This window comes from Centruroides vittatus, unplaced genomic scaffold (genome assembly GCF_030686945.1).
Source record: "Centruroides vittatus isolate TY-2023 unplaced genomic scaffold, ASM3068694v2 contig_3146, whole genome shotgun sequence".
Classification (NCBI taxonomy): Eukaryota; Metazoa; Arthropoda; class Arachnida; order Scorpiones; family Buthidae; genus Centruroides; species Centruroides vittatus.
Window position 1 is genome coordinate 320,316 of NW_027122026.1, and position 17,140 is coordinate 337,455.

General features: G+C 35.7%; 1 protein-coding gene across 1 annotated transcript; it reads left to right on the forward strand.

The window, feature by feature from the left end:
• The first annotated feature begins 271 nt into the window (after positions 1–271).
• On the forward strand, positions 272–1,252 carry LOC136973333 (uncharacterized). Its single transcript, XM_067268065.1, has one exon. It carries the CDS (start codon positions 272–274, stop codon positions 1,250–1,252), a length of 981 nt encoding a protein of 326 aa, XP_067124166.1.
• The last annotated feature ends 15,888 nt before the right edge of the window (positions 1,253–17,140 follow it).

The window sequence follows — 17,140 nt, forward strand, 5'->3', positions numbered from 1 at the left end:
TTTTTTTCTATTGACACATATTGTCTTTATTTAATTCGGTGCACGCTTAAAGTCCAGGCCTGGCACGCTAACGCGAATCCGAGTAAAGTACCCGGTAGGTTAACGGTTGTTTCCGACACGGTAGAGTCGATAATCGTTGTAAACTAAAATAGTACTTTACAACTGGCGCCCGAACAGGGACTCTAAAGGTTAATATTAGACTTTGTTGCTTTCTTTGTTGATCTTGACTTTAGCTTAGAGGAATAACACCTCGTAATCTCAGAAAAAAAAAATGGAAGATAGTGCACCAGTCACCCGAGCCGAATATAACCAGTTGCAACAACAATTGTCAGTACTGTTGCAACAAGTGTCATCCTTGTCAAACGCCGTGACTCATCTGACTTCATGTGTCACGTCTGGAATTGTAGAGCCAACAACACCGAACGTTACAAGTGCTGTACGGCCCGAAACTTCTACTCCGAGACAGGAAGTGCCTACATCTAATGCATCGATGGTCTGGCTTCAGACTGCACCGCCGCCGCCAGCCATCCAATTTAACGGTAGGTCAGCATTAACTGCTAATGATTTCTTGCAGGACCTCGAACAGCATTTCCTGGTAAACCAAATACCGAACACTAGATGGGTTGATACTGCCGCTAGTTGTCTTCGCGGTAGCCCAGCAATGTGGTGGAAGAATGAAGGACGCCACCGAATCGGCAACAGTTGGCCGTTGTTTAAGCGATCTTTTCTGGATCTTTACGCTCCTTTAGCTGACGAAGTAGCTGTCGCTAAAGAACTATTTAGTCGACAATACACAGGAACCAATGGAGTCGAGCAGTTTATATGGACCACAGTACAGCTATACCGCACGTGGAGACCTTTAGCTCGAGATGAGGAAATTATACAATGTGTAGTTGCCCAGATGCCTCTTCCGTTACGTGAGTATCTGGAAAATCGCCGTTCTTATTCATTAAACGAGTTAGTACGTACTGCGAAAGAGTACGAATTTAGACGAAACGACCAAGGTTCTCCTGACAGTGCAAAGCAGATTAAGGACTGTCGAAAAGTAAGTAAGCAGCTAGAGCCGAAAAATTTTGCACCGGCAAAGTCACCCATGACCTGTTATTCATGTGGTGAGGTGGGACATTTTTCGAGGAATTGTCCAAAAGGGAAAGGACAAAATGATCAAACAAATGTCAAGACGCCCAATAGTCCCGAACGAAAAGTAACCTGGAAAAGGAAGGGTAATGGAAAAAGAAAACCTTTAAACTAAACTGGAGACAGCGAGGGGAGGATCCTGTCTCCAATATGGATCCAAATACCTCCACTGTAGGACTAATCGTGAGTGAAGCCTCCAAGTTGCCTGAGGTAAATATTTTTATTAATGGAGTACTAACCTCAGCCCGGATTGATACGGGTTCTGACTTTACTTTAATCAATGAGTTAGTGTGGAGGAGAATTTCTTTTCAGAATAGAAATATTCGGTTACAAGCAGGGCCGAATTTTAAGTTAGCCATTGAAGGAGGAAAAGGAACCTCCATTGGAAAATTCCTGGCAAAAATCCAGATTGGAAGTGTTACCCTTCGACAAGCGTGCGTAGTAGTAAAAGGACTTATAATACCATGCTTACTAGGGCGTGATTTCGCCAAGAATCATAGAATAACAATGGACTTTAAAAATTTGACAATTTCTTTGGACGTAAGTCATCCCAAAGAGAGAATTTCACCTAAGTGGGACGAACTCCAAACCACTTTAAGTGGTGAAAGGTTAGTAACTTTGAAAAATGTATTATTGCAATACTCGCAACTGTTTACAGATAAGCCGGGACTAACTAATATGATAGAACATGAAATCGTCACTGACAAAGCGACACCAGTATGTGGACGTCCGTATAAATACTCTGACGTAAAGTTAAAGGAAATGAACCGCCAGATAGCGGAAATGTTAAGAGATGGTATCATCCAACCATCAAATTCTCCGTGGGCATCCCCGGTCGTCATGGTCAAGAAAAAAACGGGCGATTGGAGATTATGTATTGACTATAGAAAGCTAAATCAGGTAACAGTGACTGATAAATATCCTTTACCGATTATTTCAGAATTACTGACTTCGCTTAAGGAAGCGAACTTTATAACTACCTTGGACTTATCGTCTGGTTACTGGCAAGTGCCATTAAAGGAACAAGACAGACCGAAGACAAGCTTTATTACGAATAGTGGCTTGTATGAATTCCTGGTCATGCCGTTTGGACTCAAAAACGCCCCGGCAACATTCCAAAGACTAATGGACAAAGTCCTAAAGGAAGAAAAAGGGAAGTATTGCCAAGTTTACTTAGACGACATTATTATATACTCATCTACTTTTACAGAACACATCGAACATTTGACCAATGTGCTCAAACGATTGGCAGCTGCAGGACTAACCATTAAGTTGGCTAAGAGTAACTTTTGCCGCCCAGACGTTCAGTACCTGGGATTTAAAGTCAGCAATAAAGGCATTGCGACGGAAGACGAAAAAGTAAGGGCCGTTCGAGAGTTTCCGACGCCCAGAAATACGAAGGATCTTAGCACCTTTTTAGGAATGTGCAGCTGGTACTGTAGATTCATACCTAACTACGCAACTATTGCCGAACCATTGTATCAATTACGGCGGAAAAGGAAACGATGGGAGTGGACGGAAGAATGCCGGCAAGCTTTTGAAAAGCTAAAAAGTAAGTTGATAACTGCACCTATTTTGCAGCTTCCTAGGCCAGGTGTGCCCTATACGTTATATACAGACGCTAGCACGGTAGGACTGGGAGCAGTGCTTTGCCAGGAGAAAGTCATTGCATACGCTAGCCGTACTTTAAACGCAGCCGAAAGGAACTATACGGCCACGGAGCTTGAATGTCTAGCCATTGTATGGGCTACAGAGAAGTTCAAAATCTACCTAGACGGAACCAAATTCACCGTCGTAACGGACCATTCTGCATTACGATGGCTTAATAGTTCTACATCCCTCTCAGGTAGGTTAATGAGATGGGCATTAAGATTGCAGGAATTTAGTTTCCAAATCCAACATAGAAGTGGAAAGGACAATCAATTGCCAGACGCTTTATCTAGACGTCCATTGGAAGATCCACAACTAAGTAACGACTCAGACATAACCGCAAAATTGTTAGCGGTAACAACATTTGAACGAGAGAAAGACCTTATAGACGCTCAACGAACTGATTCACAGTGGAGCGGACTGTACGATTACTTAGCGACTGGGAACTTACCAAATGACCCAGCCATGTCAGCAGAAATAGTAGGTAAGTCATCCCATTACCGGCTAGTAAATGATGTTTTATATTATAGCCGGAAAACAGATGACACTGGAGGTTACAGACCAGTAATTCCGTACAACTTACGGGAGGATGTATTACAAGAACTACACAATCATCCCACTGCTGGCCACTTAGGTGTACGAAAGACTACGAAAAAAATACAACAACGTTGCTATTGGCCTGGAATGAGAAAGGACATAAAAGAATATGTACTAGGATGCCATACATGCCAGATAACGAAGTTCGACCAGAAGAAAACGGCCGGACTAATGCAAGTCCCCGAGATAACGGAACCAGGGGAAAAGGTAGGCGTAGACATTATGGGACCCTATCCCAAGTCCAACAAAGGTAATCAGTATCTTCTTGTTATGGTGGATTACTTCAGTAAGTGGGTGGAGATTTTTCCCCTGCGGAAGATTACCGCGGAAAATGTGGTAAATTGTATGTATAAAGAATACTTTTGCAGGTATGGCATGCCAAAAATCTTAGTATCCGATAACGGACCCCAATTCATATCTCACCTCCTAGCGGAAGTTTGTAACCGCACCGGAATTAAGCATATCCTGACGACGCCATATCACCCTCAGTCGAATTTTACGGAAAGAACGAACCGCACCTTGGGTAGGATGATTGCGGCATACATCGAAAGGAACCACAAAGAATGGGACACCCACATATCGGAATTTGCGCTGGCCTTACGAACTTCAGAACAGGATTCGACGAAATATACGCCAGCTAAACTACATCTCGGGAGAGAGATTGCACTCCCGTGGGACCGTCTAACGGCTTATCCAAGTCGCCCTACGACTATTAGAGAAAAATGGGCAGAATTACAACAGATAAGAAAACAAGCCCGAGACAACGTGCGAACTGCACAACAGAAACAGAGAAGGGCTTACAATTCACGAAGACGGCCAGATACATTCAAGGTGGGTTCATTAGTTGTTTTAAAAGCTCACCCTATTTCTTCTTCTAGCCGACACTTCAGCGCTAAATTGGCACCTAAGTGGTCAGGACCTTACGAGATCGCTAAGATTATCTCACCAGTAGTCTACGAGATAAAAGATCCCCACACTGGGGCCAGCCACGGAAGTCAACATATCGCTAATCTGAAGCGATACACCCTTTTTCCAAAGAGGAAAACTGCTACACCCCTACTCGCAACCAATAGGGGCAACGTTAGAGGATCACACTCCGTTACGGGATCGTCGATGGATCACGGAACCCGAGCGCCGTCCATCGCCAGAGCTAGACCGTCTGGAGTCATCCAACGACGATTACGACCGATGCAACGAGTGGATTACAGACAACTCGCCGGTCTCACCAGGAAGCCGAGAGCCCAAAGATAGAGAAGGAAACCAGAGGTATATATTTTTCTTTACAGATGGTCCTTGACCAAATTAATTGTAATCCAAGGGTCCCTAGAAGGGAAAGGATTTTGGCTACGGGGGGGAAAAAAAACAAAACAATTTTTGTTTTTCTCGCGATGACTGACTGGAGTAACCACACACTAAAACCATTAACAATGCTAAATTATAACCCGACAATCAGTCCGTAGCGTAAGAAAGATGATAATAATCGTTAGAACAAAATTTTGGGTTAACGTTTCACCCTGCTCACGCCAAATTAGAGCGTGAAAATGGCAACAAACCTTGGAACACGAAATGAGCACATGTCAACAGTTTCCCCTCTATTGTATCATTACGTTAGAATAAAGTTACTAAGCAACGAGTCACTGTCGCTTATGATAAATCATTGTAAGGGACGGATTCCTTTGTAACCTGGCAGGAATTGTAAATAAAGCGCACTACTTAAAAGAAAAAAAGAGTTGGAGGATTTTGGCAGTAAGAAAAAAGAGAAATAACTTTCTCTTTACTCTAAAGGGGAAGGGGTGTAAGGAACCAAGTCCGAGCGTTATTTTTATTTTACTTTTATTTTGCTTATTATTCTATTTTTGTTTGGGGCTTATGTTTTGTTAGGACGAAGGTTTCCTCACCATTCACCTTCAGTAATTAAAAAGAGAAGAATTAAAACCCAACTCACCGACGAAAGAAAAGCGCCATAGGACTCACGCACATTTTCGCGCCCCGAGCGGCAAAGAATAGGTCCGCACCGAGAAGAGGGGGGGAGAACCTACAAGCACGAAATAAAACTCGCTAAACCTTAAGTAATAAAAACGTCCCGGAAAGAATTGTAAAAACAAATAATGTAAAAGGTTAGTGAGTAAACTGTCGGAAAAAGGGCTGCCAGACGATGAAAAACGTTATTGTTAGCATTTAAGTATGTAAATGAGGGGAGTGACCGCATTCAGAATTGTGACGTCACCTCACACTATAAATCCCGAGTCTCAAGTGAAGACGGAGAGGTGAATTCTGATAGCAACGAGCTTGGTGAGCTTCGCAGCAGTAAGAGAGGTGTCCGATAGGATCTCGAATAGTTCCAAGGTGATTTGAAGTGATTCGAATTTGGATCGACAGTCTGAGAAAGTCTTGAGAGTTGAGGAAATAGGTTCCGAGTATATTGAGGTGACGATTAGGATCTCTAGTTTATAAGAATTATTGTTATAAGTTAAGCTTTTTGGTTTTGTCGGATTCCCAAGGGGAATAGAGTTAAGTTAGACATAGATTTGAATCGAGAATTGTCGGGTTGACTTTGTTGAATTTCTTAGAATAAATTATTGTTTGATTTTTACTAAATATTGTACATAGTTATTGCTAAACGACTAATTAAATCTTTGGTTTTTTTCTATTGACACATATTGTCTTTATTTAATTCGGTGCACGCTTAAAGTCCAGGCCTGGCACGCTAACGCGAATCCGAGTAAAGTACCCGGTAGGTTAACGGTTGTTTCCGACACGGTAGAGTCGATAATCGTTGTAAACTAAAATAGTACTTTACAACATTAGAGAAGACTGGCAAAAGGAAGTGTGACAATGTGATGAAAACATTCCTGGAAAACTCTAGCTGTGTGCAGCTGAATATTATCTTGGGGCTATACCTTTTGAGAAGCGGCCCATACTCGCCTTAACAACTGAGCCATTTTCCAGCAAGATAATATTGTTTGTAGCTCTACTATGAAAGACAACACACACAAAGAGGATTTTCTGAACAAATTACTGTGCTGTCAATGTGGCTGACTTACGAGATGACTTCCCAATCCAGGATTCCAGAAGTGGGGACAGTGTGATGCTCAACAGTAAAGTGAGACTGAAATGTTCATCAGTGGTTTTCCACATTAACAAGGTACATTTCCAAACAAAACCAAAATTCATTGCTAAAAGATGATACTCTGCAAGTCCATAGCAGTCTATGTTTTGTGTCAAAGCACCACTGCAATTAAAGCATACAATATCACTGTACATGAAAATTTCTCTCTGCTAGCCACCTGCTAATGATATAGGAAGAGACATGATTCTGTAACGTAGCTTCCATTGTCTTCGAATGGTGGACAGAACAAAGACTTCATTGTAGCTGTTCAAGCTTGTCTCATAATTAGATAATCAACTGTCTTGGCCCGCCTGGAGCATCCAGAGCCTGCCTGCCTTGCGTGAATGCTCACATATCTGCTGCTCCAACTCCTCACAATCAGATCAGAATATCCTAAATGGCAGGCAATTTGTAAAACAACCATCCTGCTTTCCTCAACCTGATGATGCTACCTTTCTCAAATTTTATCAGCTGTGCATATCTTTGACATGTACTGTACTGTACATGTAGTTAAAGATAAGGCCAGACTCGAAGGTATAGCCTTTTAGGAAGATAAGGAGGGGATGAGGTAGTGAGAGAAAGAGAAAGTTTAGGATGGGAGAATGGGAGAAGAGGGGAATGGGAAGGAGGGAGGGAAAAAGATAAGAGAAGAGAGGGATCCATGGGTGCCTGCTGGAAAACACGCACAGAATATTTTTGACACAAGCCTAGCATCAAAGACAACAGGTACTGTACTACAATGAAAATTCTGAACACAATGAGTCTCTGCAAACCTTTTTATATGATACTGGGGTAGATATTTTAAGGCACTCAGTGTAGCATTATAATTAAACATACAAGGTAATGCCACAGGAGTGCCTTATGAATCTGACATGTAAATGAATACAATCATTTACATACCTGTCCAAGACATAGCTATATGCTGAGTTCTGTTGTAATCAGATAATTCTATCTGGATGCATAACTATTTTTGTCAATGAGTGTACTTAAAACCAGTTCATATTAAAGTGTTCAAGCATTAATTATGAATAACATAATAATTTGATCACACAATTTTTCTTATTTTTCGGTAACACACTATTGCAGATCTATATTTATACTTTGGACTAGTATGACCACAAAATACTCAAGGATAATTTCTAATTGGAATGTATAATGTCTCAATACAAATTTTAACTTCTTCCCATGTGTTTTACTTTTGTTAACTAATTTAAAATTTCCTTTTTGCAATGCCTCAAAGCAAATTGTCATGTGGAAGAAGACTGGATGCTCAATGTAGTTATGACATCAGCCTACCACTTTGGGACATTTATCATGATAAAAATCAGCAAGACACTCCAAAAATCTTTTCAAATAAAGGAGCCTCATTTGTAATAAATGAGGCTCGTGTAGATATCAGGCCAAGAGCCAAATGGTCCTGCTAATGCTCCTTGATAGGATCTGTCATTCTGTGTCCAACGTTCAATGAGCTTTTAAACAATCATTATTAAACAGAGTGGAATATTGTTTTGGCAGAAACAAAAGAATGATAGGTTAATTGGACAATGAGAGTAGTTGTTTGTGGTTAGTGTTGATGACATTTCTGCTTTAGTTCTATGAGTCATCATTCAAGTATTTTCATGTCCACCCTATTTACACTATGCTTGAGAATTCAAAGAACTCCATCAAATATTTTTCTCAATATCATATCCATAGGAAAAGACAGTGTATTGTTGAATATGACAAGAAAAAAGTTTGTTTATTTGATAACAAAAAAAGTAAACTAAATATATTCCTTATATAGAAATATTTTGAGATTATGAAAATAATAGAAACAATTGTCAACAAGAGTTAGTAAAGCATTCAATACAGTTTGAATCTTCATAAATTTTCATGAATATACTGGACCATCCTTCATTATCTGACCAACTCCATTGTGGGCCAGGCCAAATCCATGACGACATAATAAAAGGAAGACTCTTCTCTTGACATTCAGAAAGCAGAGTTTAAAAAGTTTAAAATAAAGTATGTCTCAGAATAAACATTCAATTATGATATTAAAATAAATAAAATTTAAAAATAAAAAACCCTTGAATTATATAAACTTTGCTTCGGTTCAAATACTTTCATTATTTGAAGCACTAGAAATGCGAATAACAATCTCAAATCATATTCTCCAAATTTTCTCAATAAGAAACATTTAAAAGTAGATCAAAAACATAAAAATATTTGAAGAGTGGAAGGAACCAATCTCGGATTCCTCATTCAAAAAACAAAAAAATAACTAAGCATTTCTTAATATAAAATGAATATGTATATTCTGAAATATAATAAAACAATTTTTTATTATTTTAGAAGTAATTTAATCAAAATAATTTAACAAGCTTGATATTACTTTAAAAAAAATAACTTATTATCAATCATCATCATCTGCTTTCCTATGGTTATATCAGATTGGTTGCCATTTTCATATTTTGCTGTATAATTTGGTCTTCAGTTCTTCCTGAGTCTCTTTCCTTTGGCCTATTGTCTACAAATAATTTTAAGTCTTGGCTAAAACAGCACATTTCTTTCTCAAAACTCTTATCCTTTCTATCAAAGCTTTACAATCCTTTAACAGTTTTTTCATTATTTTATTCTGCAAGAATATAAATTCATTAAATGTTTAAACAAAAGTAAAAAATGTTCACAAAGAAATGATAATTTTTAATTAATGCAAAAGTAACTCCAATGTTGCAAATAAAGCAAGTTTGTTGTGATATATAACAGGAATCGCCAAACTTTTTTCACGGCGGTCCAGATAACCGAGAGAATGACGAGCGCGGGCCGCATAACCATTTTGTTCAATACGGTATACTGAATACATAAAAAATAAAGAAAACCAACATATTTATTTATCAATACACAAACACAGTTGCTGCAGCAAGCTTGTAATCGCTTTCCTTAGAAACTTCATTGCAGGTACTTACACAAAAAGCGTCTGGTATCCAAAGTGGCAAAAAGTCGAATTTTTCATTTCACTGATTTTCCTAAAAATTATATTACTGTCAAATGCAAAAATCGGATTGGACCAATTTTGGCAATTTTACTGATACTTATTTTACTTTTTTCTACATAGTAAGTTCATCTACAATCTATGATATTTCCATATAAATAATTATATTTTAGCTCATTTGTGCAGTGCGGCAGTGGATGAACTGACCTTGCAGGCTGTGGTTTGGTGACCCGATATATAACAAACAGTGGCGTAGTGAGGGGGGTGCAAGGGGGTCTATCATGCACCGGGCACCACTTGTAGAGGGGCGCCCAAATGGTCTCCAAGACAAACTATATGTGTTTCTGGAAGGGGAGGGGGTGCCAATAAAGTATCGTGCCCCAGGCACCAGTTACGTTCACTACGCCACTGATAACAAAAACCAATAAACTGCTTTACTGGAGTTCACATTTATTCATGTAACTTGTAAATAAATGTGAACTCAGTAAAGTAGCTTATTGGTTGTGTTATATATTAACAATTTTTATTTTTATTCTAAATGGTGTGTTGAGAATTAAGAAATATTTCTCCATGTTGTATTTACAATAGATATATGAATAATGAAAGGCAATATACTGTATGTATATATATATATATATATATTATCAATCCAGACAGTTGAAATATACATTTATATATCTGTCCAGTGGTGTAGCGTAGTGGGGGCGGCAGGGGCGGCCCACTCCAGGCGGCACTTTTAGGGGGCGGCATTTTTTCACAATAAATAATAATAATATCTTGTAAAAATTTGAACCATTTCATTTCATATTTTTGTCACACCTACAATTCAGACCGATTGAAATAAGCACGAAATTTTTCATTACTTATTCTGTGACGAAAATGGGGAATCCCTTTTCTTTAAATGAATGTATAATAATGACATCTTGCTCATTGTAATGACTGACAACACCGTCTGTACTGACTTGTAGGGATTCCCCATATTTTATTTAAGGGGGCAAAATTTTCCTCCGCCCCGGGCGGCTGACACCCACGCTACGCCAATGTATCTGTCCATTATTATATTTAAAGATTTTTTTATATCCTAAGGGAGAACTAGACATTAAGGTTTATATAATTGGGAAACAATCACATTATCCAAATATGTATCAATGTGAGTTGAATATTTCTAAAATAACAATTAATTAATAGAAAGAAAGAAAACTTCTGGAATGTGCAGCAGCAGAACATCTAAATTCTTATTATTAGTCAATTATAATTAATCCTTAATGCAAGTAATTGTATTTATAGTGTATCATATCCTTTATTAAATACAGCAAAATGACAAATTTCATATATCATAATGCCACTGAGACAAGGAAGCTAGGGATTTTCTGTTCCCCAAGAAAACTTAGGGCCCTTAGCAGTTCCTACCTCTATAAATTAATGTTATTTTTATTATCAGAAAAAAAAGCTTTTAAGTCTGTTTTTCATTAATAAACAAACATTCCTCATTCTTCATTTGTTCAACAAAATATGGCAAAAGGGCCACTTTACTCTGCACTTAATACAAGCTCTCAATGACCCTGATCATTTATAGAAACCAGATTATTTGACCTATAGCAATGTTTAATCATCTCCATTTATTCCATTTATTTTGAATGATGATGTAATAGTTTCAAATTTCTCTACTAAATATCTTGTGTATCAACAATAAGCTCAGGAATTTCTTTTAGCACCAATGGCCAATTGTATAAAATCACTGAATATTGGAAGTTGATTTACACCCGACCAGCAGATGGTCCTGTAAAGTTTTCTGAATTTCTTATGTCTATCACCTAAATACAGGCCAGTTTCCTCGTAGGAGGCAGTGACAGCAGTTACCAGTGTTATATTGCCTTAACTCATCAACCCAAATTTAAAATTCCTTTTAAAAAACATTATATTTACTATATTTGAATTTCATACTTCTGAAATTTGTTGTGATTTTTGAAATTACAACTTTTTAATTAATAAAGAATATATTAAGCATTATACAAAATAAATAAAATACATACACCATTTTTAAATTGGCCATTATTTATTGTAGATGGAATTGCAGTGACGTTATTCAACGGTTCATTTTGCAGTGAAATGTTGCTGCACCGAATATTTAACAGTTCTAAAACTGAAAATTTGAAAACAAAAAATTTTCAGTTTTAAGTTACATATTAATAATTTTAAAATCAATTCATAAAAATAAATTGTAAAAAAATTATTTTATTACAGATATTACCTTGAATAACTTCTTTTTTATTTTCTCATAGAACCCTTTGGCTAAATTAATCCCTGCAGAAATTTCCGCAGGATAGAATTTTGTATTTAAGAAGCAATTATCCTGCTTTAATATGATTACAGGATGAAATCTCTTTGTGAATACGAAATTTTGTAAGTTAACAACTTACTTTCTAAGGTAAACTTTTGTATGGAATAATTTATCCAAGGAATTTTGTAATGAAAGTTCACAGAATTGCATTTTAGATTATAAATATTTTTTTAAACAATTACAGTCAAACCTGTTTTTATGCGGTCTTTTTTTGTGCGAGTTTTTTATGCGAATTTTTAATTTGTGCGATTTTTTATTTGTGCGGTATAGTTGGCGACTAGTCTTGTGCGATTCGTCATGTCTCACGTTGACTTATTATAGCTAAATAAACTTATTATAACATAAATGCACTTATTATAGTAATATTATTGCATGAATATGCGAAAAATAAAATAATTTACTTTTTAAGTCAACAAAACACCACCTGGACAAAAATATGTAAAACAGACGATAGACCAGACGATGCAGTCAAGTGCTGACATCTGTTGTCAATAAATTCTATTTCGTACGGTTTTCAGTTATTTTCTATGTGAGACTTTTTTTATGCGGTCCCTGTTGACCGCATAAAAAAATATTTTTTTAATTGTGTTGCGAAAACTATTTTTTACAGCCATTCGTGAAGTTTCGTGCGATTTTTTTTAATGCGTTTTTTTAATGTTGTCCCTATCCACCGCATAAAAACAGGTTTGACTGTATATACATATCAAATTTAAAATATTAATCAAAAATTCATTATGTTTAAAGTTATATTAATGATAATGATGATAAAAATATCACTTTTCAGTTTTATATTATAAACAGTTTTTCACTTTTATTATTATTGATGGTCATTCAAATGTTTTACCTTTTTGAAAGAGATCAAATCTCTCTTCTGCATTATACATATATTTGTATTGCTCTTCATTTTCATCTTTTAGTTCTTTTAGCTAAAAAATTTAACAATATATTAAAGTTTGTATTACTGAAAAGTGCCGCCCTCACTACGCTACGCCACTGTGTGTTACCATAAATTAAATTGTTTCTTCTGTTTAGTTTGTAGATTTTATTCAAATTCTTACTGTTTGGAATGCTTCTGTGATTACTACAAAAGCATAATATCAGTTGTACTGTGATTCTTGTGATAAACAGGTTGTTGGAGCTAAGCTAAAATGTGCAGTATTTTGACTTCTGACACTTTTCTTAGTGCTGCAGTTTTATTTGTCTGTTGTATTGCAATTTGAGACATTGTAAGCGATCAAGATAAGCGGAATCAGTTAATATACTTCAAGTCGTGAATACTACCACTTTAGAGTAGTTATTTATGGCCATTTTGAGTTATAACCTTTTGAAGAATAACCACTCTCCTTTTGTTTACTTTAATGATAACAAGACCCTTATTTTTCTAATCAAATTATTATACTGTTCAATGTAAACATAATATTGCTGTTTGTGAACTGTATTAGTTCTAAATACTTGTTATTGGTAATATTTTGAATTGTGTCACTGTACAAGAATTACTGCCAGTGTTTTTATTATGTCAGTTTTGAAGAATTATATATCACTGAAGTCAGCATCGGATTAAGCCTCTAGCGGGCCCTAGACAAAATTTAAATTGGGGCCCCATTTAAATAAGTTGCTTCTAAACAAATCTTATATAATGTGACATTAGCGTAGCTAGCATGGGTGACACCCGGTGCGGATATTGTGGTGTCACCCCAAGTCACACCGTAGTGTCACCCTTTTTAACTCTTTTATAAAACACTATTGAATTGTAATATCTTCGCACTCCAGCAACTTGAACGCTATATTGAATATGCGATGTCGCGACGTATAGGTGTAGATTTAGAAAATAAATCATAACCATCCATACATCAGTACTACCAAGAGACGCAGCCCTAGGAATATTTCTAGATGGCGCAAGAGATCCCGTGGTGTACTGTACATTACTTCTGATGCACAGGTGGTTGTTGACTGTTTTTTTAGATAATGGTTGGTCGAGCGGAACTTAGTAAGAAAAGAATTGTTACATACAGCCTTTTCTGTCCTATGGCATTTCTTAAATAATTTTTAACTCGTTCTAAAACAGAGAAATCTTCTGCACTGAAACCGGGCCCCTCCGAATTACGGGCCCTAGACATTTGTCTACTTTGCCTATTCAATAATCCAGCCCTGACTGAAGTAATAATGCTTACATAATTTTTCTTTGTCATTAGCATCACACCCGTTTCCTTCAAGTTGTGCCACCAATATTTTATGCATGGCAGCTCTATGGTACAGAGACACAGAAAATTCAAATAATGAAATGAGCCATGTAGAAATAAACCCTCCAATAATCCAACCACTGATGGAAATAATGATACTTATATTGTGTTGTGTCACTCAGAATGTCATATGAATTTGACAAGACAGAAAGACAAAAATTACCATATATATCTCCAATATACACTGACGATGGCAATGAATCAAAAGAAGATCCAAATTTCACTGTCTGCTCCTCCAATGAAAGTAATTCTGACAGTGCTGTTAAAATTGATATACAAGCTAAAGTTGAAATTGAGAAGACAACAGGGAAGACAATGTTACAATAAATAAATTCTCAGATTGTGAATTTTTTATTCAATATCTCTAATCTGATATAGGAAGAATAAGAACCTAACAATAAAACATAAACTTCATTAGTATCATAAACTGAAATAATACTTCATTGACACTTTTGATGTTTAATTTATACATGTCATAATTCAAGATAATAAATACCAATGAAGTGCATCAGAAATGTCGTAACTTAAAAAAGGTAGATATTTAGTTACACGCTAACAATGACCAAAATGACACTTGATCCTGATTTCCTTAGCATAAATCTCCTTTCAAATAAATCTGATTTGGAAAAAAATCTGTAATAATATTCAAAGACATTTTTATTGTATTTTATGAAAAACATATTTTTGTGTTGTGTAAGTTTTGAAGCAAAGGTGTAACATGTGAATGCTAATGTGAGAATCTGGGGCCAATACTTTATGTTTAATTAATAAAATTTAAAAATTTGACAAACATGAACCATTTTTGTTTGTAGTCACAGAAAAACTTTCTTTTGATTAAGAAGAAAGTTCCTAAGGAGAAATGTTGACTTTGATATCAACTCAACAAGGAACTTCCTTGTTGTTTCTTGCCTCAGATGATTTGAATCATCCCAGATCATTGGATGATTAAAATCCTATAAATAGAGTCAAACACAAATGCCCAATGCTGGAACTGGAAAACAGAACTCTCGCAAAAGTTTGTGTCCAGACCAAAAGTGTTTCCTGCCAAATGCAGGAAACACTTTTGGTCCGTAAACGACTAAGAAGAAAATAAGGAATCGAAATGAGGTATTATGTTTAACTCAAATATGTAAACTTTCTCTCATCAGGATAGATTTAGTGGTTTAGGATTTGAAGTCCTTTCTTGTAAGAGTATCAAGATGAAATATTTTTATTTTTATTCATAATAGTTTTTATTGAACCTCCATTTAATGTATGTATATATGATAGATATAGGTTAAATAAATATATAGACATGTTCTTAATTGTCATTTAATTGATTGATGCCTAACTCCATCGTTGGCCCACAAAATTCACATAATCCATGTATCTCAAGTTGTTAACGTTTAAACTAAAATTCCAGTCAAGTTTCTGAATATATCTTTTTTCCACTCGAAAGATGATAGATTCGCAAGTTAGGACGTGATTAAATTTTATCCTAACTGGTGTCAGGACTCTTTATAAGGAAAGATTTCACAGTTGTTTCTTTCATTTCATTTCATTTCCATCCTGTATGTGGAACACGGTTGATCTGGAATCCTTGCTTTTCACACTTAAATATTAAAAAGAAAAGCATAAGGTTAATTCTTGCCTTTATTTTCTCAACAGTATATTTTTGGACTGTCCACTTTTATTTAATTTTATCTATCCTATAATTTCTTCTCTTCCTTTCTTCCAGTTAGTAAACTAAATTCATATATAGTACAGTTGTCCCTTGATAATCCAACGGGTATGGGACCAAAGGGGTGTCAGATTACCGAAAGTGATTACATATTTGGCATTGTTTTGCTAGTAGTAGCCTATAATATTCCTACATGTTATGAGTAAAATGCTGCCTAGGTGAATATGGAAATGAAACACTCATTTCGGTTAACTAAAACATGCTTATTAAAAGAAATATGGAAGCCAATAAATGTACATACAGTATGTATAGGCATAAATAATACAGTAATTTATAAACATTATAACTAAATGTTACAATGTAGGTAGATTAATTATGTACATATGTAAATATGTACATACTGTACTCACACTTTGAAGGCGGGGACTACGGTGACCTTGATGGGAGGTGCGTCGGACTACTGAGCATGTCGGATTACAAAATGTCGGACTATCAAGTTGTAGTTTATAACAACCATACTACTGTGTGTAATAAATTTGTTGAAAAATCAGATTCTGAACCCTGTATTAGAAAATTGTTAAATACTCTACTTTGCAACATATAAGATATAATTTTTGTCCAATAAAAAGACTCAAAAAATCACCATGTCTTATATGTGGAGTTACCATATCTCATATGCTAATGAGTTCCCCAAATGGCCTTCTGTACCTAAACTCTACTTAGTCCTACTTTTGAATAAAAATGTTATTGTTTAATTAAATATGTTATTTTCAGACTTTGATGATGATTTAAAGTGTTTTTAACTGAAGACTAATGTTTTTTCACCTATTCTCTTGGTATATTGAATAAGACTAACACTGAAGTTATATTGTTACTGGTATGATTTTCATGTAATATGGCATTCTTGGTTTCTGGATATTTTAACTGTAAAATTCTTTTTACTATATCTAAACAAGCTTTTGCATGTACAATATTCACAAATGATATTTTTATTGTAAAGAACTTCTCCTATGATGTTCAATAAAAAATATAGGCAGCTTGCTTTTTACATATACACTGTATATTTTGCTTGCTATAGGTAAGCAGCTTTTGCATTTATTCATTTAGAATGTTTTGATGGTAAATTTTAATTGTATATGGCTTATTCTAAACTCTTGTTTTTTCCTGATAAATAAAAGTGTGCATTCTAATTTTATTTTTCTAAACCAGCAGTAAAAAAAACTTTGGTACTGAGTACCAAAAGCATAGAATGGCTTAAATACACTAAGTAAATATTTTGTGCTGAAATGGTGGTACATCTTTTATGCCCAATGCATCTTATAAGCCATAAATTATGGTACATTCAAAATCCTTCTTTATGTATTTGTAAAATCTTTCTTTTTGTCCTATATACAACAACATACAACTAATCCCATAAACAATTTTATTGTGT